This window comes from Lissotriton helveticus, chromosome 4_1, assembly GCF_964261635.1.
Source record: "Lissotriton helveticus chromosome 4_1, aLisHel1.1, whole genome shotgun sequence".
Lineage (NCBI taxonomy): Eukaryota > Metazoa > Chordata > Amphibia > Caudata > Salamandridae > Lissotriton > Lissotriton helveticus.
This window is the reverse complement of record NC_136063.1, coordinates 794,083,227-794,110,325: the sequence shown is the minus strand read 5'-3', so window position 1 is coordinate 794,110,325 and position 27,099 is coordinate 794,083,227. Positions and strand designations below refer to the sequence as shown.

Sequence of the window (27,099 nt, the reverse complement as noted above, 5' to 3'; positions counted from 1 at the left end):
ATATGTGCAGATGCCTAAAGTCAGATGCCGAATGAGCAGCAAGTATCCACCCACCCCCAGGGCCTTTATTCCCCTCGCCCCTCTCCTCGCTTTTCTGTTGGGACTTCCTACTGTTTCCATGTCCTTGGCCTCCTTTGCTGAAGTCACCTCGTGGACCCTGTCCTTCCCTCCCTTCTTCCACCTGCACATGCACCATAACAGTCTCTTTATTTCTGGCAACTCTTAGGCTGTGTGAGGATGATGTTCAGGCTCTGCCCACGGCTGGTCCATCTGAGCCCAAGAGAACGTGGAGGCCGTGCTTAGATGTCAGCCAACTAGCCATGTCCCCAGGCCACCAATGCCGGGCTGCACAAAACATGTCAAATCCAGGGTGTAATGCAGGTCCCTTTAGTCCCTGTGGTGCAGGGGGCCCGCAAACCTTCAGAGGGCCCCCGGTACTTCAGGGGCCCTTTCCAGGCCGAGGCTAGTGAATAGTTATGCCACTGGCTAAATGGTTGCCAGGGAGCCGAGGGTGAACTTGAGATTCTCCTGGGACGAAACCAGGGAACGTGTTAGTGGTTTGTGTACTCTGGTCCGCCGCCCTGCCACAGCTGGGTTGCAGCCAATATCTTAATTAGGCGAATTTTTCACCTTATTATGGGGATCGTCTCCCTCTGATGCTTGAAAAGTGGAAAAACTGCTGGCGAACTCATACAGGCATAGTGATAATGTAGCATTTATTCTGCACATCTACCATCAAATAATTGTTCAGTTTATTAGTGAAAAAAAATATCAGAAGAGAAAGAATGCAACTAAATCTTTGAAAATTAACAAACCTACACAAGTCTCAAAATGGGTATTGAAAAGTGGGTTTGTGATTCATATGCTTCAGCAAAACGCGCAATATACATAAAATATCCAGAGCTCATGCTATTTAGCTTTCTATTTTTCTGATACATACTTCTGTCTGTTCTCCTTGACGTCCTTAGACTGCCACCTGTTGGGTATCCTCGGTGCTCAAAGAGAGGATTAAAGTCGAGATCACTGGGCTCACACAGCTCTGGGCGCAGACACATCCCTCCCACACGACCTTCATGACACGTCTGCCTCACTTTGCCCTACCCCCTCCCCCCCAACAAGTAATCTGTCGCTCCAAATATATCTTCGTCTGCAATCGATAGAATAACTTGAACAGGTTGTTTTTATTAAATTAATTTATTACGTTTTACTTTGTACAGTTGTAACAAATGGTAAAATAGAAAGGGACACAATATTCACGCCTGTATTGCTTTCACCGCTCTGTCGAAACAGTTACTGATGAGAACCCCAATGATCTGTAAAGTCTTCTGATGCATATCACATTATAGTATAATGGGAAAACAAGCCACTCTTGTCTGGAAAGGGGGTCATGCACAGAATGTATGATATGCATAGACATGGCACTCATACCCCCATCTTGTTCCCAAAGTGTAGGTCATAAACTTGTCCTAGCTTCTGAAGTCTGCTATCGCCACTACTGGGTAGTTAGGTCAGCGTTTCCATGGGAAATACCTTTCTTGTTTTGCTAATTATTTTGGCACCGTTTGGCACCGTTTGACGCATTGTCATGAAACTTTCAAAAAAGTGCTCCTTTTATGCCCAGTTTGTGGATAGAAAGTTTCAGGGTGAATGGTCATGCGGGAACCGAGAAAAAGGTGGGGTCTCAAAATGCAAAATCCTCATTAATTTTTCAAAGACTTTTTTAAGAAGCACTACCACCATAACTTCAGAAAAAAATTACAGAAAATTTGGCAGGAAGCAAGATTTTGGTCCAGAAAGTGTGCTTTTTCTGATTTGGTGTAAATCCGTTCAGTAGTTCTTGAGGTATTAAGGAAGAAAAATATTTGTATATTTTGCGAATGTTCCTCAAACCCATTTAAAAACAAGCATTTACAATGCAACGGTTTCGCCTTCGGACACGAGGCATTTCAGAAGCGCTGCACTCACCTTTATCGAGCTAAAAAAGACGACTGAAGCCACAAGCCAAACACGAGCACACATTCACAACACTGGGCATTACGTGTTAGGAGCATTCGGTGCAAAAGTCAACATTCAAAACACGGGGCATTACAGAAACGCTGCACTCACCTTTATCTTGCTAAAAAAGACGACTGAAGCCACAAGCCAAACACGAGCACACATTCACAACACCAATCACAATCACTGCCCTCATGCAGGTAAGAGGAGTCTCATCTTCTATCACTGGGCTCATACATTTCACTGGTGTCCCAAACATTGCATGTCACTGCTCTCATTCACTTCACACGAGTTTCAAGCTTTGCATATCACTATCCGCTTGTGCTTCACTATGGTCTCACCTACAGATTACTGCCCTTGTACTCTGCAGCGGGGTTTCATCCTCCCATAACTGTCCTCATACACTTCACTGAAGTCTCGTTCATTGCACATCACTGTTCACTTCACTAGCGTTTCACTTGTTACATATCACTGCCCTCTCACACTTCACTGGAGTCTTACTTCACATGACTGCCCTCATACACTTTAGTGGGGTCTCACCTTCTTATCACTAATATCCTATACTTCACTGGAATCTCACACATTGCACATCACTGACCTTGCTACACTCCATCGCATTCTCACTCTAGATTGAGCTCTCTATCCCCTTGAGTATCTGAGTCTTATTGGCGATACAGTAGGCCTCAGCACCACATTGATGCCCATTAGGCATGTTTCCCTTCAGCTTAGTAGCGGTCCTTACAAGAGGTGGGTAAATGAAGGTGTGAGTGCAGGAATGAATAAGTGTTTGGGCGATGAATGATTGTGCACATGGACGTGTACATTGACAGGTGGATGAGTGACAACGTGGATGGGTGTATCCAGAGGCACCTTGTCCTAATCAATAACTATTGGCTTTCGTTGTGCTTGTTTACCCTTGTATCCAATCTCATCTCTTCTTGGAATGCAGTGTTCACCTTGCTCGTGGAGGCTCCTCAGCGTGTGCTAAACCAGGCAGTATCCGACGAGCTTATGTGTATTATTAACCGGAAGTTGACTGAACAATGTTATCAGAATGTAATATCCTTTAATAGCGCCTATAATAGTATCTTGTGGAAACAACATTTTACTAAACCAGTTTTAGATCTCCAGTTCTGTATACCACTACTTTCACGTGTTGAGTATGTTTAGTTAAATCTGCAGAATACACCATAATTTTATCCAGGTGCAAGGCCATGTAGATAGTAACAAGCATTGGCAAAACCGATATGCCTGTCCTTGGCAAAATGGTGCAGTGTTTTATTTTTTATTTTTACTTTTTATGTAAATGTAAACAAATATGGCATATTAATTTTAATAGAACAGTACAGGTGCTTCCGAGCAAGCAGATGTACTTGCCAAAAAGAATCAATATTAATATGAAAGAGGAAAATATGATTCCAATGGGTGCAAAAGAAAAGTGCTAGTGGCCTTCCATTGCTGTAACCGGCATTTACCCATCCAAAAGGATCGACAGGTGGTGCGCCTAAAAAGCAGGAATCGGATAAAGAAGAGTGAAACAAGAGAGCAATGTCAAGCGGTTGGAAATGATAACGTGCGTTCATCTTTTATATGTTGGTGACTCGTTGACTAGACCCTAAACCTACACAGACATCCCGTCACTCGGGGATACATTAGCTTTTTTTATTCTGTAGATCTTCATTTTTTATGTGGAGGGGTTTGGAGAACATAACCGAAATGCACAGTTTATTCATTTCTAAATCCTAGACTTTTCTGGCAAAATATAAAAGTGGGTGTTGCATCGGGTCATTAAACATACTTTGTTGAAGCAGTTACACAAAGTGTGGTTTAACATCAGTACCTCACAAGAAATGTATTCCAGGGTTTTTCAGGGTGCCACTTCAATAAACTCCTTTACCAAAGCAAGAGTTTTTTCACAGTAAGCCCAGCACCATGTGACGCTGGGCTAACCTGCCGCCGGAGCCGGGGATCGAACCGTGGTCCCCAGATTCCAGCGCCCTGGCCGCGGCGCCACACCTCTCCCACGCAGCAGGAAGCCAAAGACAGCAGGAAGGACGCGACGCCTGTTTCTTTATGTTCTTATTACGATTATATTATACTAACTGTCCGCTTCCTGAGAGAACTTTACAAGGTGACTATACTTTAAAAGCGAAACCGGTCCAGAACAAAAAAACACTGTTTCTCCCTTCCGAAGGTACGGTACGCCCTAGTGTGTTGTTGGTCACACCCTATGCACGAACCTCCCGTAGCATCCAATGGAATGTAGTTAAGACCAACCAATTCGACAACTAGACCGCGCCACAGAAACAAATCAACGTCCTTTACAGCGTGGTTACGACAATGGAACTTCTGTTGCTGAGTGCTGTACCCCACTCGTCCTAGCTTTACATATGCCCAGAGCTCCACCAGGAACGCGGGTGTGTCTGAAGAAGACTATTGCAGACGCTTCAGTATTGAAGAATGCAGGTGGCTAACTACGGAGCTCATAAACCTGTACGTGCGAAACGTGTACGGTTCCGAACATATGAACTATGACTGCACGTTGGACAAGCTTCGGGTAAAGTCCGTGCTATATAAAAACGCATAAATAAAATAAATAATCGATCAACGCCGATTCCGATTGCCCTTGAGCACGCCCACTTACCGCCCTTTGATGTACGGGGACCTCAACGTTAGTCTTTCGTTTTTAACCTTCGCTTTCCGTCGGGGCAGCATTGCAGGCTCTGATTGGCCCACGGTTTCTCTGCAGTCATTCGTCGCAGGTGAAACAGTACTTTCATTGGGCAGTTCAGTCTAAGAGTGGCTGCCGTTCTGACAGCCTGTACTTTATGCTAGTAGACATGGGGCTGAGGAGAAGCTCCAGAGATCACTGGAGTTTTTTCATTTAAAAAAATGTTCTTCAATGGAGCTCTTAATGCTCCGCGTTACATAGCACCCGTGGATAGCCTAAGTAGAAAGGTGAGTACACGGAGGCATACCTGCCAACTCACAAGGGAAAATGAGGTAAAAACCAATGTAACAAGTCAGGTCCCGGGCCGGCCAGCCAATCACAGCGCGGCCCGGGAATGACGTCACGGGGGTGTCCCGGGCCGGCAGCCAATGGCAGCGCGGCCCGGGACAAAGGGGCGGGGCTTAAAAAAAGCACCAGAAACGCCCCCGAATCGCGTTTTCGAGAGAAAACGCGATTGACAGCCTCTGCCTCCCAATGGCTAGCCTCCATTTATGGAGCTAGCCAATGATAGGCAGAGGCGGGTCATCACCCCAGATAGAAATCAAGAGGTTTTGCTAGCGCATGCGTACTTCGTACGCATGGCTAAGGCAAAACCTAAACTAGCTCGAATGTAGAAGGACTGATTTTGAAAGTAGCCACGTTGTGGATAGCACCTTCTATTGGGCTGAGTAGTCGACGGCGTTTCGATACTCCTAATTTGGGATCTTCCTCAGGACAGGGTTGATTATGGAACATTGCTAAAGAGATTCCAAGGACTTGGAATCCGGAGGTGGAAGCCGAACGGTCTTCAGCGGGGTAGCAAGCCTGGAGCGGGATAAGTCCAGGATGACTTGGTTGAAAAAACAATGTACTGCGGGTAGGGATGCTGCCGATCCTCGGAGTGATCGGGGCGGCAGAGACTAGATCTCTGTAGTTCAGTTAGCAACGCAACGCAGGTCCAAACGAATTAGACGTTTATTAGAGTGAACCATTCCTCTCCGAAAACAGTTTCGCAACAGCTGTTCAAGCTTTTGTACAACCACATTTGGAGGGTGGCAATGACCTCCTACACATCATCGCTACTTCGCTCTAGCACTCCCCGCCACAGTGAAAGGAATCCTATATGCATTAACACGCTTCATCAAAGGCAAGAATAAATATTATCACATCTCCCACACCCTGCTGAACCTGCTCTGGCTGCCCTTACCAGCCCACACCATCTTAAAAACCAGATTCACAAAGACATCACAACCTTGCCCATCTTGCTGTCAAACACACCATCTGCAGTGGTTCTTGGCACACCCACAGGTAGGCTACCATCGGACTGGAGGCAAAGAATGGCAAAAAAAAATAAGCAACAGGCATTCTGAATGAATGCACGGATGAGCTGCAACAACATCCCTGTATCCATCAGAACTGCTTCTCCCTGCTCCGATTTAGGAAAGAGCTGAAGACACACCTCCTTAAAGAACACTACACCATGATGTACTGAAGTCAAATTAAGCTGTATCCTATGCAATATGTAACATTGGTTGAAGACCAAGGGCTATGCTTGATCCTCAACGGAAGGGACTGTAAGTTAATAACTGTTCGCCCAGCACAAACGCATAGAGAAATGTGTGTCATACTGATAATTGATGGTTGTATGTATAGACAGCTACCCAAACGTCTGTTGCATTTCATAAGAATACAAAAAAATCTATAAAAACAGATTTAAACAAACAATGATGCACTGAAGTCAGCTTTTGCTCTTAGAAACCAGCCACCCCTCCAATCACACACTGCATTGTTACCACGGTCCTGTTCAGCACTAGCTACCTTTGGATTGCACCATGTAAATATTACAAGCATACACATGGTGCACAGATTATAAGAAAGGCATGGCACAGGAAGGGAAGCCAAACATCCTATAGCGGTGCAGGAAGCACAGGCTGCTCAGGTGAAAGGATGTTCTTGCCTCCAGCACAGGGGCTCATCACACTCAGTCTCAATGTGCACAGATTACTACAGCCACCCACGGCCACGGGGAGGCAGGACTGTCCTGGAGGGGAGCATCCAGGAGAGAGGCAGACACACACAGGGGGAGAGGCAGACGCACACAGGGGGAGAGGCAGACACACAGGGGGGGAAGTGAGCATCCAGGGGGAGAGGCAGACACACAGGGGGAGGATGTCTCCCCGCAGCCCCGGTGCAGCAGGGCATCAGTCCCCAGGGGACATGCTCCTCGCACCTCCAGCACAGGCAGGCTTGGCTCCTCACCTCCCCGGCTCCCAGCATCCCTTCCCATGCCACGGCAGCAGTGCTCGCACCCCCGGGAGGCCTCCCCCGCCCCGGCTGCACGCCCCCGTCCCTCTCACTCACCACGGCTCCCACGCCCAGCTCTCCAATCACTACAAAGGGGCCGGAGCGGCGGCCCCAGAGCTACTTCCGGTACGGAGGCCCTGGCGGACAATCTTCCTCTGCTTCCCCTGCTAGCGCTCTGTCTGGCTCCGCAACCGTGGCCATGGAAAGAGGACTGGAGACTGGCTGCGTCTGGGGGCGCGGACAGAGAGGAGGGACTATACGCGGCCATCTCTGGGAAGCAAGTCCTGCGCGGACGTCGTCTTCGCTCCTAATGCACCGTAGTTGATATAAGGTGACCAAGTAACAGAAAGTCTAATTAAATCTGTAGCTATAAAGACCTCCTCGCGTTCTGTAGTTACTGCGCACATTTGATGTATACCTGAAAATTACTATTTTTTATATACTTATTAAAAATAGGCACGGTTCCCATTCATGAATTTATTTAATATGAAGTAGAAACGACTTAAGATTTTTTTATAGTAATGGTATATGGGCAGAATGGGTAACTTTAATAGTATATTAGTAGTAAAAAAAAAAAAAAACGCGTTACAGATCTTGGGCGGCAGGGGCTCTTGGGAGCCGAGGAAATCCAGATACAGATAGAAAACAAGTCAGGTCCCGGGCCGCGCTGTGATTGGCTGACGTCACGGGGGTTTCCCGGCCGGCAGCCAATCACAGCGCGGCCCGGGAATGACGTCACGGGGGTGTCCCGGGCCGGCAGCCAATCGCAGCGCGGCCCGGGACAAAGGGGCGGGGCTTAAAAAAAGCACCAGAAACGCCCCCGAATCGCGTTTTCGTGAGAAAGCGCGATTGACAGCCTCTGTCTCCCAATGGCTAGTCTCCATTTATGGAGCTAGCCAATTGGAAACAGAGGCTGTCCTAACCTCACTATTGAAAACAATAGATTTCGATCTGGGAGGGGCTTCGCCCCTCGCCAGGTTTCGAAACCTAAAAAAGCATTCTGTTTAGCCCAATGTTTTTATTTTTTTGGGGGGGCAATTCACTCCCATTGGAGACAGGCTGCTGTGGGAGCAAGCGGTCTGATTGGCTGCCTATAAATCACGCCTCTACCATGCACAGCTTATATCCTTTCATATTACATCACGTATGCCACGTTAAATCATAGTATTCATAGCAACACTCTTAATATCTCAAATTACATCATTTATGAGAACAATTTGCATGGTAAAGGGTAAAGTTATAGTTAATGTAGTCAGGCTAGCGATTTTCACAACACTGTGTACGGAGGTGAGGGAGTTATAGTAATGTTACTGCAGGATGTAAATTACAACTTTAAGTCCGAATTGTAAAGTCCTAACTACAGCTTTAGAATTTTTAAAGTTTGTGTAGTTTAACTTGGTCTTGTATAGAAATTATAAATTACGTTTTCCTAACTATAAGCTTTAACCTTTGTTTTTTTCATTGAATTTGTATGTGTTTCTAATTTAGTGATATGTTGGTCCTTGTTATAGCACTAAAACTTTTCAGTATAGGGCAGGTCATGATAATGACAAAACAGTATATGATTGGCTAGTGACTGCAGTTCCAAAGGTAAAAGGCAGCCGTATTGTTTAGACCACACTTTGGCTGTTTTATGGCTTTTATGTGTGAAATAGTTCCTTTTCTGTTTTATAAGTGTATAGGAAGGGCTGAGTCAGTTTATATAAATATGTAAATGTAAGTAAAGGTTTTTTATTACTTCATATATTGTACATAAAGTTTGTGGAGTACTACGGTGCTACCATATTGTTTACACCGCACTTAGGCTTTCATTGCAATGTCGGTCGGAAAGCATTCTGCCCAACTCCTTGTTGGAATCCTTTCCGACAGACCGATTACGATAGTTCTGAACACGGTTCATTCGGACTCCCATTGACTTCTATGGGAGCCTGTGTGCCGACCGACAACACAGGCGCCCATTGAAGAAATGGATGGTTGCGGAAAATCTTGCACACTGTGCTTGGCTGCAAAGAGCGGTCCCATGGGACCCCCACTGGCCCCAACCGGAGGCCTCCTGGTGAAGGGGGCCTGCTATGGGCCCCCAAAGTCAGTTTCCAACAGCCGCTCTGTGTCGGATAAACCAAGTTCAGAAAGGCTGTCCAAGTCTGACATCGTAATACGTCAGTCGGAAATGCAGTCTGTAGACCTGTACGATTCGGCTCCGACCGAATTGGAGTCTCCGAATGCCGGTCCAGACCGGGTTGGACAAACCGAATGGTTGCCTACTTTCGTAATTGGTCGGTCGGAAGTGTTTTCCGAGTTGGTCGGATACATGGGTTCCGATTGAGAAAATCCAAATGCTGTTCAGAGTCTTTTTGACCAACATCGTCATGAAGCCCTTAGCATGCGTTGTGGGTTTTAATGCTTAATATAGTGTAATACAGTGTTTGTTAAAATTTTAACACAATTATTTTATTTCTTAAAGTACACTGTGCTACACTGCATTTCCCCTTAAATATAAAGTAGAAACGTTGTTTTTTAATTATTTTACACATTTCATTTTTAAATAAATGTGTAATAGTGTGTGTTTCTAAGTAGTACTTTTTTTTAAAGAAAATTAAATGTCTGTAAAATGTAAAATACACTGTAGTACACAATATTGGTGAAAATGTTGTGTAGTACAGTGTATTTGTAATTTTTTATATAGTGTAAAAAACACATTTTAAGTACTTAAGTGGTGCCACGGTAATCTGTACATTAAAAAAATACATATAAACATAAAAATCTTTTTCACTACCTATTAGCACTTTAATATAGTGGTAACAGGTAGGGAGAAATATGAAACCTAATACTTACCTACATCTGCGGCCCTAACCCAGAACACAGACAAACTATGTTATAAACAAAAAGGTTGCCTTTTACTTTTGTTAAGGTAACCATTGGCCAATCATATACTGCCTTGTCATCAGCAGGTACCACAGTATGCAGCAAAATTACTGCAGAATTACAAGGCCCAATAGATCACTAATTTTTAGTGCCTTATATCACCCCAAAAAAGAATCCTTTCAAGATCATCATCGATGTCCCTACTAAAATTCATTCAAATCTGTCTAGGCATTTTGATATCACGTCGGTCTAAAAAGTCTATGGCAAATGCATTGGTGGGAAAATGCATTTTGGACCCCCCCCCTTTATGAATCTCTCCAAAAACTTTGCATCATCCGTCAATGTAGAAAATAGCAATAGGTCTGAAAACCCCAGACCTCCGGATTGGTCGGTAAAGGATGGGGTTTAACCTTGAGATACAGGATAAATATAGTGTCTGTGTTTGGTGCCTTTATCACTTTAAGTGTATATTTTCTTCTGTAGACCCTTTGATACTTGTGTGTAGGAAAGTGTTATTTGGAAACGTGTCAAAGCCTGGTCTTTAAACTCCCTTGGGCCCCAACTCGATCGTTTTGTTTTTATTGTTCCTGAGCAGTTGGTTTGACTGCGGGCCCTTTTCTAATCTCTTTTGTAACAGATCTATTGACTGTTCTTTCTCCCACCACAACCGGTTGGTTTTGCTCTTTCTTAGACTACCCACTCAGTGCGTTTTCTGTTTGCTTTTTTCTTGACTTTTTTCTTGACTCTAACACCTTGGCTGAGAATCACGGCCTTTCGTTTGATGAAGATTATCTCCAACTGGCACTAGCAAACCATCCTGATTTGCTAGATGCTATACCAGTGGTCATTATCAATAATGAGGATGAATGGGGTAAAATCCTTGGCCTGAAGAAATCTCATACTCGTACAGCGTTACATGGTGCCATAATGGCACAATACTTACGCAACAACTGCGCACCTACAGGATTGATTGTGACCAACACACCGAGACTGTTCCTAAAGGATAAAGAATTTTTGAAGAGCTGGTCACTCATCGCTTGGCGATGCACCAGAGACTGGCTTATTTTGATTATTCAAACCTCTAAGAGAATAGCGGATACTATACTCGTTGAAATTCAGGTCCTAGAGTCCCAGATCCGAACCACCCTTTCTGGCAAGGCTTTTCAAAAAAACCAGGATGAAACAAATAAGAATAATAAGGAATTCAAGGAATTTACACTATCAGTCAAGATCGAGAAATTCAAAAAAGATCTTGAAAAATTCAAGTTTGAGAAAGTGTACCCGTACACAAGTGATTCCTTTGTTCCACCTGATTTTAACACCAATGGACGTAGAATAGGCTCTACGTATGGGACATCCAGCTCTGACGATAACTCTTCCGGGAGCGACACCAGCTCTACTAACCACAATCCTCAAGGAGGAGGTCGCGGGAAGAGAAATCACCGCAGTAACTGGAGAGGGAATCAATACAATCAGATGCAGCAATGGTGGCCACCGAATCTCTGGCACTTTGGGGGTCCAAGTTTCCCTCCTCAGATGGGACCTCAACATATGGGCCCTTATCCGCAACACCTGGGTCCTTTTCCGACACAATTTCCTGGTAACTTTGGCGGCCAGCCTTTTTTAGGATTCGGCCGCGGGCGGTCCAGAGGACGGAGAAGAGGCCAACAGCCACAGGTAAATTACAGTCCACCGTCAACATCCACGAGGAACCTCAGGAGCACGTCAACCAAGAACAAGGAACAAGCTCAGACCAGCACGGAACCGGGCTCGTGATCAATCTGAGCTCACACATCCTGACTCCAACTGAAGAGAAGGCACTCAATAGAGGCTTAGGCTTTGTCCCAACGCATAAGAACGACCCATTTGAAACGCGCATTGAATTGGCGAAATTCTTACGGAAAGTCAGATTACACTTCTTCTTTGCAAACAAGCAGAGTACGGAGGACGTGGGCACAAGGGATAATAATACAGGACTCAAGAAGAAGTCTACTTTTAATCCCCCTACCCATACCATGCCACCCCAGGTACTCGCTTTTGAACAAGCTATTGAGAAGGGAATTGACGACCAGTTTGCACATAGCGAGGGTGCTTTCTGCAATTTCCCGAAAGTTGAACAGCTGGCACTTAGATCCCTGTCTGCTGACAGTGATCTTACTATAAAACCAGCGGACAAAGGGGGTGCTATTGTCTTGTTAGACACTAGCACCTACCGCGCGGAATGCCTACAACAATTGAGCGATGAGAAATCTTATCGCCCTCTTGAGAATGATCCTACAGAAGATCTCAAGAAAACCATTCGATCTATGACTGAAGAAGCTCTAGCTGAAGGTTGGCTTAAGCCACAGGAAGCGGCTTTCCTCTGCACAGAACACCCTGTAACTCCCTATTTCTATGTCCTCCCGAAGGTACATAAGAAGCAGAGACCTCCCCCAGGTCGCCCAATAATTTCAGGCATCGGGTCGATCCTTGAACCGCTGTCAACTTTTGTTGATCATTTCTTTTGCCCTATGGTACAGGAGATGCCCACTTTTCTGAAGGACACTACAAACGTGTTGCATCTATTACCTGAAATTGACTTTGATACCACCACTGACCTTCTTGTTTCATTCGACGTTGAGTCGTTATACACATCTATACCACAGGATGAGACTTTAGAAGTAATCTGTTCTCTACTACAGATGAGGAACCTTGAGAGCATCACTCCTGTTCATTTTATTATGGCCTGCGCCACCCTAGCAATGAAACACAACTTTTTTAGGTTTGAGGACACTGTGTACCTTCAGACTTCAGGTACCAGTATGGGGAGCATTTATGCTCCTAGTTTAGCGAATCTTTACGTTCACTCATTTGAACAGGAACCTATTTTGACCATCTCGAATCCCTTCCTTAGTTCTATTAAACTATGGAAGAGGTATATCGACGACGTCCTGGTGGTATGGTGTGGGTCTAGTGAGAGATGCCACGATTTTCTGAACTGGTTGAACAATAGGAATGCTTTTCTCCGCTTTACAGTGGAAGTGGGCAGAGATAAACTTGCCTTCCTAGACCTGATGATTGTTGCAACTCCTGAGGGCCTCCAGTCAGAACTTTACAGGAAACCCATGTCGAAGAACTCCCTGCTTTGTTTTGATAGTCACCATCCCAAGTCGTTGAGGGAGAACCTGCCATATGGGCAGTTCCTCAGAGTACAGAGGAACTGCTCTAATGAGGCGGCGTTCAAGACACACTCTGCAGTACTGCGTGACCAATTATGTTCACGAAAGTATCCACCTAGACTGGTGCAGCGATCGCTAAAACGCGCCAAGAACAACAACCGCATTGCACTTTTGGAACCATCTACACCAAAACCTCAGCTGTAGAGAATTACGTTTGTTAATACCTTTGGAACCCTTTCGAACAAGATACAGAAAGTGGTTAGGAGACACTGGCGTATTTTGAACTCTGGGCGTGAATCAATCCAGACCCCCCTATTCTCGTTTAAGCGGGGTCCCAATCTTAGGGACCAGATCATCCACACCAGACCACGTGATGAGAGGCCTAGGGCTCAAGACTCTCTGTGGGATCTTCCTCCAGTGACGGGCCACCATCCCTGCGGCTCATGCCAATCCTGCCCTCAAACTAAGAAATCTGTTGAGATAGATATAGGAACGACTAGACCCTGGATCCAGACCAGATTTACTACCTGTAACAGTGACAAACTGATCTATCTCATCACTTGTCCTTGAGGGCTTAAATATGTTGGGATGACCACCCGCAAAATCAGGGTCAGGATATCCGAACACAAGAGCACTATAAGGTGCAAAAGACAGGCTACCAAATTGACCAACCACTTTTTAGAGGCACGACATCCCTCAACAGCCTTCCAGTGGACAGTTCCCGAACAACCCTTTATCCATGCCCATGTTACAGATGTGACTAAATATCTCTTATTGAAGGAACAGAAATGGGTCTTCAAATTGGGCGCGGGTGGGTCTAAACGATGAAATACCGTTGTCTGCCCTGTAATGCTATCAGAACCAACCTGGTACCGTAGTGCCTTAGTGATAAATGACATACGAGGGAATCAGTGTATATGCCATTGTATATGCCGTGACAACCATGCACACATATTGTCACCACGTGATCTTTGAGTGCTTTGGGGATCACTTTTCTCCTCATCCTTTTTTTATCCTTTTATTCTTTTCAATAGGGGGCACTATTACATCACTATAATATCAGGATTTAAATAACCCTTCTTAATACAAGACAGTCATCAGATACTGCGAATGAAGCTCAAGAGATTACCCAGCTTGATGTGGGGCGTGTACTCCTTTGACCTCCCGTCATCTCCAATGTGTTTACATTCTTGCTTGTTTAGGCGCTATTGGGGCTTCATTTCCAATTTTCACGACTTTATACGAGCAGGGGCAGTACCTGTACCAGCATGCTTTTGCCATTTTTTCTTTACTGCTTTCCGCCTTTTAACGATCATTCGTGATCGTATTTCACTTTCCAGCTGCATTTATACTTTAGCGAGTTTGACCCGCCGGAGCAAAGATCCCGAGCCAATAGGAAGTGGGAGTAGTGCTATCCAATAGGAGACGCTGCCAGATACCCACGTGACTTTTTCCGCCAATGGTGTGACGGGTTTTAAACTTAGGATGCTCCCAGTCCCGGTACCTCCCCCAGTCGGCTTGGATGCCGGCGGAGAAGTACCGCCGGACAGGTGAGCACTCCTTCGAGATTTCTTCAATTTGTCACTTGTATTCAGGTGCATTTAGACCCGCTGGGGGTTTTCTTCCACACGCTACAATCAGCGCTTTCTTCTCATATGCTACAATCAGCGCTTCGAGTCTTTTACTCCTACGGACATGGTTCGGTCCAACCATGTCTGTCTTTGCACACGTGGGCCAATTTTTTTAGCACATTTCAGCACGCTATCTCTTTCTACTTCTGTAAAGCACAGCCACAATTATGTGCTGTGTTATCTCGCCACTTGTGGCCCATTCCGTGGCACTGAGTGTTGATGTCTTTGGAAGGCAGGGAGCTTGTTTACATACTCTTGTTTGCTTGCCCCCTTTTCAGAGCGGTGCTTCACTCACTTCCTGAGCCGCAGCCAGGTGGGGTGAGGTCTCTACTTCTTACAACACTGGTAAGACGTAGTCCTTTCTTTTTTGGAATATAATTTTATATCCGAAATGATGATAATAATACACTCCTCTAGTGAGTTGTTGTTGTATACTTGTCAGATACAGAATGTTATTGTTGATATTTATCGACATTCATTTTTTGCATATACGCTGTGATGGTTCACCTACATTTTCTTTTGACATCTCTTCTCTTGTGTTTTTAGTGACATACACAGTTTATGAGACAGGACATGGCGTGGACACCTAGGGAAACAAGTGATCTCTAAGCTTGTCTCTTTATGATTTCTTATAAATTACGGAATCACATTTTATTTGGTTTTTTCACATTTTTGCAGTAGCAATAGTCATATAGGTCCTGAAGAAAGCAAGGACACATTTGTCCAGGAGATTTGCTGAAACATGTTGACCTCTCATTACATCTAGACAGCTATCTTAGTAAACTGTCATTGACCTTTTTAACATTGGCAGTAGCACTAGAATAAAACTCTTCAGTACTCCCTCATCCAATTTTATCACACCATTTTTTCTTACACTTTTATTTTTGCACTGCGACATCAGTCACTTTGTTTCATCTATGAACTCTAACACAGAGTGACGCGACCATACTGAGGGCTGTCTGAGCAGGTGAGGGCTTTTACCATCTTGTCCCCATCTGTGAAGGGCAGGGGGTCCATCTCTTGGTCAAGAAGGTATCCCAAATGATGAAGGGCGGTTCCGTGTGGTGACTCATGGGTATCCTTTACCGACCAATCCGGAGGTCTGGGGTTTAACCTTGAGATTTCAGGATAAATATAGTGTCTGTGTTTGGTGCCTTTATCACTTTAAGCATATATTTTCTTCTGTAGACCCTTTGATACAAATAGTGACGCACCACACACCACCATTCTGATACTGTGATGCCAACTCAGTGGTGGATTGGTGACTTATAACATGATTCCTTTATGTTTTCCAGCTTTTTAATATGTGTACGATAATGCTTGAGTAAGCGGGGAAGACTTTGGCGGCTGTACTAGTATAACATAGTGGCTGTGATACTGGATTAATAAGAATTATTAATAAGACTTTATACCTGAATGGAATACTGAAAACACAGATACAAAATAGTGATTTGAAATGAAATATGGATTTATTTTGGACGCTGTGTGACTTGGACATTTTTTTTCATTAAATATTAGATCGCTCACATTGTGTGTTATATGGACTGATACTTTACACTCAGATCAATTACCTCCCCAGGCTCTCTACCGTATGAAAGTATCTAGTGATTCTAATAGGCATGTCATGTTTGGACAGTTCAGGATACTGTATCAGTAGTTTTCAACTTTTTTACATTCTGTCAATGCTACATTGGGAATACTAATGCCAAAACTCATATCAGATACAGATTGGGCACCCAGTGACTACCCAACGTTGTACAATCAGTATTTACCGGTTGCACCATTTACACCAGATATTGCATCCAGATTTTAAGCTGTATTGTGCAGACACATCTTGTATTTAGAGTCTCCCATTAGTGTTTTGCCAATTCTATTATTCTGTTCAAAGCAGGCATTTTGAGCCTTTTCTTTATCTTCGAAAGTGCAATTAATTCTTAGAAGTAGTTCGGTCTAATACATCTGGACCCCTCTGTAAATAGCATGTTTACTGTGTTGTCTCGAGGAGGATGTTCACTCTATAGTTAGTCTTTACTTCCATTTCTCTTGTCTTGTCTGCTGATATGTGGTTATTGTGTTATGCTTTGTCTCAGATTGCTCATTTTGTTTATATCTAGCCTTGTCTGTCTACACTTTCTAAATATCTTCATAATTAGTTGTCGCTTGTGTGAGTCCTCATTTTGAAATGATGCTTGACTGTTGTTTTTTGGCTTATTATTATTGATTGGTACCTTCATCATAATTATGGGTTTATGTTGTGAACATACACACCTGAATGTAATTCTGAATTAATTTTTAGTCTGATTGTTAGCCCTTTCAGTGATAATAGTTTATCTCACGCGGAGAAAATTTGCAGTAAAGATTTATTTATTTCATGATCATAGTTTTTCGTTGTGTGCATCATTGGTGGCAGCATTCTATTCAACAGTATCAGGAAAAGTGTCCTCCCTGGGCTTAAGTGAGGTAGGTTCAACGCTGCTTGGTGTTAGTTGTGGTGGCTGGCTGTCACAGGCCTTGGTGGAAGGCTGTTGAATGAAGAGTGCACTTGCATCAGAGGGACCAAGCAAGCCCTCGGCTTCCATTGCTGAGGGAACTGAAACTGGTGTCCTTCCATGGTCCAAAGAGATCACTTTCTCTTTGGGTACTCCTCAAAATGACTTTACTAATGCGCACAGCGGATGCTGGTACATCTTTGGTGTGCCAGCGAAAGAATCTCATTGGCATGCTAGGGACCCAGAAGAAGAAGGAGCTAATGCCTTTAAATCCTCTTGCGCTTGGGGGGAATGCTGGCCAGCCTGCAGAAAGGTCAGGCTCACCTCTCATATAAATATATTGAGCTCCCACCCTGCTGATGACAAATCTTACTCTACTACTAGAGAATGCTGCTGATGTCTGGTAGCACCATTGCACCCACACTTAATGGTAACATGCACTGAGTTCTCATTTATTTTCCTGGCTTTAAGCAAATAGAAGGTGGTTCCCCTATAAAACTCTGACTCGGTTGAATTATGACCAGATCAGTGAGCTTCCTCACCCTCATTCTTTTCCACTGAGCATCGAGATTGGGGACCACTAAAGCCTGCTGTTCATACTTAAGAATTTTGTGTGGATACTCCACCCATATTAGGCCCTCCCCAAGTCATCTGAGTAACACTAAAACATTCCTGACAATCCATTGGCTGGCCTTAACAGCACATTCTTGTTTTAGGCACGGAGCACTGTCAGCTTCTACTGTGTGACAATATTTCATCCCACACTGCCTGGTAAGACCATTTCAATTTGGCTTCAGCAAATGTTTTGTAACTTCCTGAAAATGAAGGCTGACATATTCCAAAGAAAACAAATGGTTATCCATATTTTGTAATGCTCCCTAATTTTCTAAAGAAGGGAACACTGTTTGTGCAGATTTTGCTGAACTGAAACTCACTAACTTGTATTCACTTGTCTCCTCTGAAATATACTAATTATGTTGATTCAGTGTGAGATAGCTCTTGAAGACCGCTTTTAGTAAGCTCTAATTGTCATCTCTCTCAGAGTGTGTGCCCTTTGTAGAAACTGGGATACATCAGATATGGTTAAAAAAGACAATGTTTGCACCGGCATGGACATGTACATGGGTGCAGAAAAGACAGTATATAAAGCGAGGGGTTGCTTGCGCAAGTTTAGGAAAGTGTGGCAGCCATGGCTGAGCTACTACAATCTAGAGATGGAAGAGGACGATATAGATGTACTGGAAAACACATAAAATGACGCGTGGGCGAGGGGTTTGTTACTCTAAGCCCACACCTATCTGAGGGACTGGTGAGATATCTAGCACGGGGGTGGGAGGTACCAAGGGGGCCATGAAGGAAACCCATAATGCCGTAAACTCTGTACCCTTACTAATTGTAAATCTTGTCAGTTGTAATCGATGGAAACTGATTGAGATGTACCTGCTGAGTTGTTTGATGTTCCATCAAAAAATAATACAACATTTTAAAAATTAAATAAAAAAAGACAATGTTTACAGTTTATGTTAAGTTGTTTTTAAACTGTTACTAGCCTTTTCTGGCTAACAACACAGAGTGTGACTGGACACAGTAATTTTTGGTTGCTTTCCCCGTTAGGACTTTCGACAACATTTGACACTGGACTAAGGCTCACTACTTTTCATACTTTCATATTACATTGACTTGCAGATCTGCTGTTGATTTTTTTCATTTTCTATCCAAGTTCATGCCCAAAAAAATAAGATATTATTCATCAAAACAACACAGAAGAAATGTGTGTAGCCTAAAAAAATAATCACTACCTCAATAATCTTCTGCTATCTTCTTTGCCTCCTGAGTCAGTATCTGACATCCATAACCACTTAGACTAAATCATCTAAACGTGCTAAAATTCTCCGGCTTTCTGCACAGCATCCATCCTCCTTAAACTACATTTGCTGGTTTCAAATTTCTATTGTATCTCCAGTATATCTTGCCCTTCAGCATCTCCTTTGGCTCTGCAGCTTACAACTTTATGGTAGCAATAACCTAAATTCTCATTGCAATTTCATATCTCCTCAGATTTCAGAGATGCCCGGTGGCCTGACTTAATTGATAAACAAAAATCTCCCAGCAACTACATACTTGTTGCTAATAATCTCTACCTCTTTATCTAGACCAGACAACATCCAGCCAGTCACAGCATAACCCTGATTAAGATTCTTTCTCACAAACTTCAATCTCGGGTTTTCCCCTGCCATGGAATACATTTCACCATGTTCTCACTCAACAATGACCTATCCTGGAAAAAGAGAACTGTCCCATTATGATACTTCTGGGCTTGCCTGTCTGTGGCCATCCATACTTTGGATCATAGACTGCAAATGTTACAATCTCCTGCTTTCACAGAGAACCCCTAAAGTTTCTTTCCTCTTTTCACTGACCCCAGAGCACATCTTGACTTCAGTGTTACTCCAGGATCCTTGTTTTACATGCCCCATCTACATATGTTTTCAGCCACTGCGCTTGTCTAAAGTCTCTAGAAGAGGCTCTTCTTTACAGACAAAGGTCAGCACTACCCTGGTCATTCAGAGCATCTTTTCTTTGACCTGGGGCGATGCATTAGGATATGGATGTTTTCTGAAAAAACTGTCTTGATATTTTGAAAATTTCGCACTTTGTCTGAGACTCTTCATCAGTCCTCAAAAGCTCCTAATCCAAAACTCTAAGCTGCACATCCATTAGGTAAACACCTTCACATAAGCCTCTGGACAGGGGTCTCCAGCCATTTCGTAGCAAGAGCTCCTTATATTTAATGAAAACCATCCTGCGCTACCAATATTATTAGCACTGTAGTGTTGTAATAGTCACCACGTTAGACAAGGTTACATTAGTGGCTACCCTATGCAAGATTCGCACCAGTGATCACTTCAGTACATCAGGCAGGGCTTCCAGCAGTGACACAAAAAAGTAGTTCTCAATTTGGAAAGACTTTACATGGGTAATACTAACAGTCATAACTGCAACACCCCTGGTGCCACAGTAATATGTCTCCCCAACACTTAATGACCTATCACTCAAATATCAGTTTTAATATATTTCTGAAATTCAACCATTTTTTCTTCAAAAATCAGCCTAGGAGTGCCAAAGACACACACATTGTTGTCTCAAATACACACTTTTTCAATTTTGATATACATATATTAATTCAGACAAGCAAAAGCGTGTGTATCTACACACGAGAGTTGGGTAGAGGCAGCACCATTTGCCAGAATAAGCTAATGTCCTGCTCAATCCGCTGAGTGGGACATCTCCTAGGTTATGTCTGTAAATGGCATCTGTAGTATGAAGCAATGATCTCCTCTTTGAGGTGTACATTGTCTGGAGATGCCAGTAGAAGGTTATCCTTTGGGGATCCCTGACTCTGGGAGGGCAAGGCATCTGGTCAGATTGGAGCAGCTAGAATCTGAAGAGTTACAGGTCTCTTTTGGGCTAGTTACATGAGGCAGTACATCTAACATCACGGGGCACTCAGTAGGGTCTATAAATTGAGGACCCCATGACATCTCCGAAGAGGGAGAGGGACCAGGGTGAAAAGAAAATCACCATATAAAATGGGGACACACAGCTAAAAAAAATGGACTGATGAACGCCTTATGGCAAATCCTATTCCACCAGAAGCTAAGGAAGCTGAAGCTTCGTTCACCAAAAAACTCATGGGTTTGTAGGGTGAGTTCTGTTCCCTAAGATGGGTGATGAAGCAGGAACTCAAGGAGGTAAATGAAGATTTAAATGACCTGCGGGAACATGGGTTTTCACTAGAGGAATTGTGGGATGGTAGGTCAGAGTAATTGAGGTTGACAAGGGTACAACATTTCCAGCAAAAAGAAAGGATAAAGGGAGCAGCGAGAAAGAGAGTGGACTTTAGCTTCCAGGGGCATCTGGTTCTCTTATTTAGGAACCTCTCAGTTACTACTATACAAAACAAAGGAGGGTCTTCCAGTGGGTGGCAGATTCCCTCTGCACACATGGCATAGATTATCGCTTGGACCACCTGTTTGAATTAATGTTCCAATGGCAGGGGAGAGAAATGTACATTGGAAAAGCTGGAGCTGTAGGATATCTTGCTAGGAAATTAGGTGATAGTTGAGCTTGTGAGACAGAAATTAGTGTGGTATTCCTGCTGTTTGTTATATGTTGAGGGAAGGCATAAGGCTTGGAGGAAGGAATAAGTAGTTGTACCCCATGGAAGATTGAACGCCCATTGGGGTCGAGGAATGCTCCAATGCTATTATCCTACATTGGATAGTGAATAAGATACTCACAAGTGTGTCTTTTATTAGGAGAGGGCTAAACTTCAGGAGTGGAAGACTGGTGACTTTCAGCCCCTGAAACGCGCAACATATTCTTCATTCTGGAAACTCACTTTCTCGAGACAATTGGAGACTTAGGTACTGCTCTTTCTTTCTGCAGTAGTTCACCTCAGCTAAGTCATAGACAAAAGAGATGGGCATCTTGAGAGCTCCTTGTACCAACTTCAAGACACGTTTATGGGTGTTAGTTGCTTTTGAATGGTAAGTTGCGGGTTTAAGAGCAGTCAGGATCAGGAACCCTTTCACAGATTGACATGTCTAAAGTTACACAATAAGGCCTCATGGCCTGTAATTATAGTGAAAGACTAGAATTTAGCACTAGATGACCAACTAGATAAGACAGAATAAAGACTGGGGGTACATTGGTTCCCTCAGGGGAGGGACATAGGTGTGTATCTAAGCTGAGGCTACTAAATATTTGGAGGGGGTCAACTCCAGTGTCAGTTGACTAATTTAATTACATGATTCTGATAGAACACTCTCTCTGAGCACCTACCTTAAAGCAGAACAACAAAAGGTGCAGGTGATATTGGGCCATGATCAGCACATTAAGTTGGGGACAGGTGGATCAAAAAAGGGATCCTTATTGGTGTCTCAATGAGTTACTATTTAGAGATATATTTTCTTGGAATCCAGCCCATATTAATGAATACCTTCTCAAAGATACAGGTGATATCATCCTAGAAGTAGTCTGGCACTCCCTCAAAGCAGTTAAGCAGTGACTGAGGAGTCCTGCATGGCAGAGCTGGCTAGATTGAAGAACATTAGGGAAAAGTTGAATGGGACCTCCAGAGGGAATTTATGCCCTTTGGAGCTCTACCAAAAGCTGTAACAGAAGGGTGACGGAAAGTACTAGATGTTTGTGCCCAGATACATCATGTGGGGCTTAGTAAGGTGGAATTCTCGTTACCCGAGATCCGTTCATGAGCAAAACAGGGCCCTGTACAAATTACATCCCCTTTTTGTCAAATCAGTCCACTTCTTTGTACAGCCCTAAAACAGCCCAAATCATCTTCCTTCTTGCAATCAGATGCTTCTTCTTTTCCCAGACTCAAAGCTGACAAACCACCATAAAGTTCCCTTGCACCAGAAGGGGCTGTGATGTCTCTTGGATGGAACAATTTCCCCGTTAGTTTTGCTTATTTTTCATCTACGTTCTTCCTACCATTTTCTTCTGAGTCTCAAATAAAAGTGCAGCATTGTGTCCCAGGATGACACGTGTATCCGTACATGTGCTTTTAGTTTTCTTACGGATCTGCAGTCAGTTTCTTACCTTGTCTGACTTTTTTTTCAAATTGGAGAGTTGGTGCAGGAAGATTCTCTGGTTAACAAAGTACAATACTTCAAACATATTTAGTACTTCCAGTAGGGCAATTCCAATAATTCAGAGCAGTTATGCCTTTACAGGTAATAGAGCCTTTGCAAACAGCTTTTGCTAGGTTTAAAGTCTGATTGTCATGTTCCCAGGTGCCAGGGTTGTAATACTGCATAATGACACCAACAATATCGTGATAAAAGAATATTGAGGACAGACTTGTGAGGGAACAAAATATCGATAGATAAATGCATATAGGAAAGTATAGATTTACCATTCCTAACTCCAGATCTATATACTTTGAAGATTTATGTACCTCAGAGGTACACATATGTGGAGTTAGGTTTGGAATATCTAGACTTACACACCTATCAATATTATATTTTTCAATATTTTCTCCTCAGTATTGTGTCCTATCAATGATGTGGTTTTCATATTTAGAGGGCACACCGCTGGCAGTTCCATTGCAGGTTGGTTATGGTTGGATTCCTCTTTTTATAGAGTTTTGCAGTAATGGTTGATGTCAGAATATTGTGCAACAGAAATACTGTCTGCAATAAATATTGTGTCCTTAATATGTTTTTTGTAAATATCATCTCAGTGGGTGTACATTTTCTATTTTTGACTCCAATGGGAAGATATGTTTGAAGATGCTATTTAGTACACAATGTTTATCTCAGGTGATATTCTGACAACAAGATTCTGGTACCACACCTTATGCTAAGCAGCACTAGCTGAATAACTCATCTAGGAAAAGTGAAACTTTCTTTGAGTGTTGTGTTCTGCGGATTATAAAGGAATACTGAGACCGTTTGATTGACTGACTTGTTAATGAGGTGGGTGAGTTGAAGGTGGAGGGAACAGTCTTTGATGTGGAAGGGGCACGGTCTTACAAGGCAGGATGTGAAATTAAGTGTTCATCGATTCAGTGCACCTTCCATTGTGACACAAAAAAGACTTCTGTTGATTTGGATCTATCAGAGAAGCTGGTCTGGTGGGAGGTCTCTGTTTTCGGTTGGCAATTTCGTGATCCTCTATTGATGTATGACACTTCTAGGATATTTCAGGTAGGCAACTCTTCCCCCAGCTAGCAGTTTAGCAGGTTTTATGAGCTTCTAGCATTGAGACCATACTTATAACAGGCAACCACAGTAACTTTTTCTAGGGAGCAAGAAGAGAAACATAGTTTGTCCCAGCAGAATTGTCCTAAAGCCTATCTACTTCTGGATGACAATTCCAGTGACTCAAAGCATAAAGCATAAAGATGTGGGTTGTTTGCACTAAAGTAACAGCAAAAATGATCTAAATTAGTTATAGTTTTGATTACCTGGCTCTCACTCATTAAACTTTATTCGGTTCACATAATAGAAAACCATAAAAGTTACATAGTACGATTAAATTACAAATCATCTATAAAAATATGCAAATCACGATTACCTGGCTCAAATGACATCCAGTGCCTTTTTTACTATCAAAGAAGTATTACATGTGACTGATCCATGAGATTAGTGTGGCAATACACTGTATTGATGAAAGTTTTATCTAGCGCAGAAAATCAAAAACGACTGATTTAAAAAAAAGTTTCATCTACCCATGCATATTTTCAAATTTCTAATATGTGTGTCCTATTTCTTTGTCTTCCAGCAATTCCTGTTGAAAGTGCCAAACAAAATCCACATGTCGCTTTGGTGTTGACTCATCATGGAGGGCATATTGGTTTTCTAGAGGGTTTATGGCCAAGGCAGTGCACTTACATGGACAGACTGTTCAGCCAGTTTGCGCAGGCTGTGTTTGAGCATGACGATGTAGTGTCTAGCATGTGAATCCTCGAGATAATGCTTTCTTAGCTCATCCTCGATGCAGATTGCCAAGATCTGATCAAAGCATCTCAGCTAACTGCACAAAGTTCACCAGTTCTAGTCATTGAAGTTAAGCCAACAGACTTAATGAAGACAATATGTACAAAAAGTGTTTTGATCTAAGCCTTTGTAGCAAGACATTAGTAGAAACATAGGGTTTCACTTTTGTATTTTATTTTTTCATATGTTACCAATAATGACCTTAAACGAAATAGCACTCTCCAGGTATTGAATTGCACTTAAATATTGCCATGCACACACAGAATACAAGTCCTCAGGGTTTAATTTACACCAGAATATTTACAATGGTATTATTTTTTGTAGGAAACCAAATAATTTGTAATGGCACTTAATGTCCATGAGTCATTTTTTAGTTGTACCGGCGTATTGCTTCTGGAATGTAGCTGAGTGAACATTGGCCTGTTTAAAAAGCACTGATTCTTTATTTTCTTTTCATAAGCGTAATGAGATATGAAACATGAATGCAGAAGTGCACTAATCATTTAATGTAATCTGTAGTTTAAATCATAGATTGCAAAGGCTTTGGATTTGTTCTGGATATTATATGAATACCCTATGAGCATTGTAAGACTAGGGCTGGTTTTGTTTTTATGATGCCTACACCATGTTTGTCTTATTTATAAGATAGACTCTTAAGTTGAATTATAATATTTATTTAAAACAAAAATCTAAAATGCACTGAAATAAAAACAATGTCATTTTAAAAACATTAGTCATTCGTGTACAGTGATTCTGCAAACATGAAACCATTGTGAACTCGAAATAGTAAAATGCAAACATCTGCCTAGTTCCATCCAAATACGAAATTAATTGTTATTTAAAATGTTGATATCACAAGTTAATACATTTGTGAATGTTACCTAAATCATCAAAGTAGGGAACCCTGAATAACGTTTGCCACAGTTCTGATGACAAATATGTAAATACATTATGTGTAAACCTAGAAATATTGCTGTGTTCATGTCTATGTCATATGACTAGACTATATGCAAACATTCACCCCCTGTATGTTAAACCCCTCAGTTCCATGTTCTTCTGCTGACCTTAAAGGACTGCAGTGATCCACAGTCCTGTTTTGTGTTTCTCTTCCTTAATGGACTGTTTTTTTCCCTTTATCTGTGTGCACCAGGTGACTTTGTGTCATCCCATTCCTCTTACTCTCAGTGGTCTACCTCTCTCTGCAAGTGGTGATGGAAGAGAGTTCACGCTTCATAGAGCTTAATTATTGCAGTAGTTAGAACTCTGTGTTTGGGCAAGAATTCACTACATCAGCCCTTGTAGGTCTCTCACCCTCTAAATTTCGTTCGCAAGTCACTGGATATTCTGTGCAGAACAAGATCCAGTTCTTAAGGGGACAGTGTAGCCATCCTTGTAAGCAAGTGGCTGATGGTGTATCGAGGATGGCAAAAGCCTTGAAACTAGTTATCGTGATCTCCTGTACCAGTGGAGGGTGAAAGGAATCCTAGCCTGCATAGGTGCCAAAGTTTAAGAGTGCTTATGTGTGACATTTCCATAATTTACAGGGTAATTATGTGTGACATTCAACGACTATGAGTGACACTTTCATGCGATCAAAATCAAAATATGAAGACGAGGGAAACATATAAATCTAAAACCTCTAAAAAGATCTTAAAACTGCTGCAAAGCACCAGGGAACTAAGGCCACTGCAGGATGGATGAGTGTGCATGTCGACCTTGCAAGACATCTCACGTTAGTTTCCTTTTTCTTTTTACACACTTTTATTAGTAATGTGACTGGTAGCGCCCCCCTCTCAGTCCTGCATGCAATCAAACTCATAACCATGCACAGCCCGTGCTTGACATCATGACGAATGAACCAACTACATGTGTGCAGCAAATAAACTAGTTTGACAAAAGACCAATTTATCAAAACAAGTGTGCATCCATACTCTCACAAGCATTGGTAGTGCTTCGGTTTCGCCTTTAATTAATAATAACCGGTTGTTGTTGTTGTAAGTTGCAGCTGGGTGAGCAGTTGTGCAATATAAGTTACTGAAACTCTTTAAAGTGTTATGATTTTTTTTCAATTTACAACAAAAACAGCTTATTATTAATCACATATTCGAAACCGATGCATTCCCAATACTTGTTCATGAGAGATACCACTAACTTAGTTTCTCCAAATGTAACATACATTTTTGAAATAGTGTGCAACTTTTCTTTTTTTTTGTTGCTATTTTGCTCACACCTAGTTCCAAGATCCAGTTTAGATGCATCCAGTGGGTACCGGTGTTACGGGTACCTCCTTGGCATGGACCATCTGCCCCTGGTACTAGTGCCTGCTACGGATGCTGCTGGTGGTCACGCTCATGTTGCTGGTGAGATTATAGATTTGGGTTATTTATACATAAAGCTTAATGACATGCAGTCATAAATCCTAAG

General features: G+C 42.8%; 1 protein-coding gene across 1 annotated transcript in view; it reads left to right on the top strand.

Moving 5' to 3' along the window:
* Window positions 1–25,405, top strand: part of ABHD3 (abhydrolase domain containing 3, phospholipase) — a 283,393-nt gene extending 257,988 nt beyond the window's left edge. The window contains exon 9 of the mRNA XM_078687433.1: window positions 24,461–25,405. Within this exon, the coding sequence (XP_078543559.1) occupies window positions 24,461–24,639 (179 nt within the window). The 3' untranslated portion in view covers window positions 24,640–25,405. The remainder of the gene's footprint in view (window positions 1–24,460) is intronic.
* The last annotated feature ends 1,694 nt before the right edge of the window (window positions 25,406–27,099 follow it).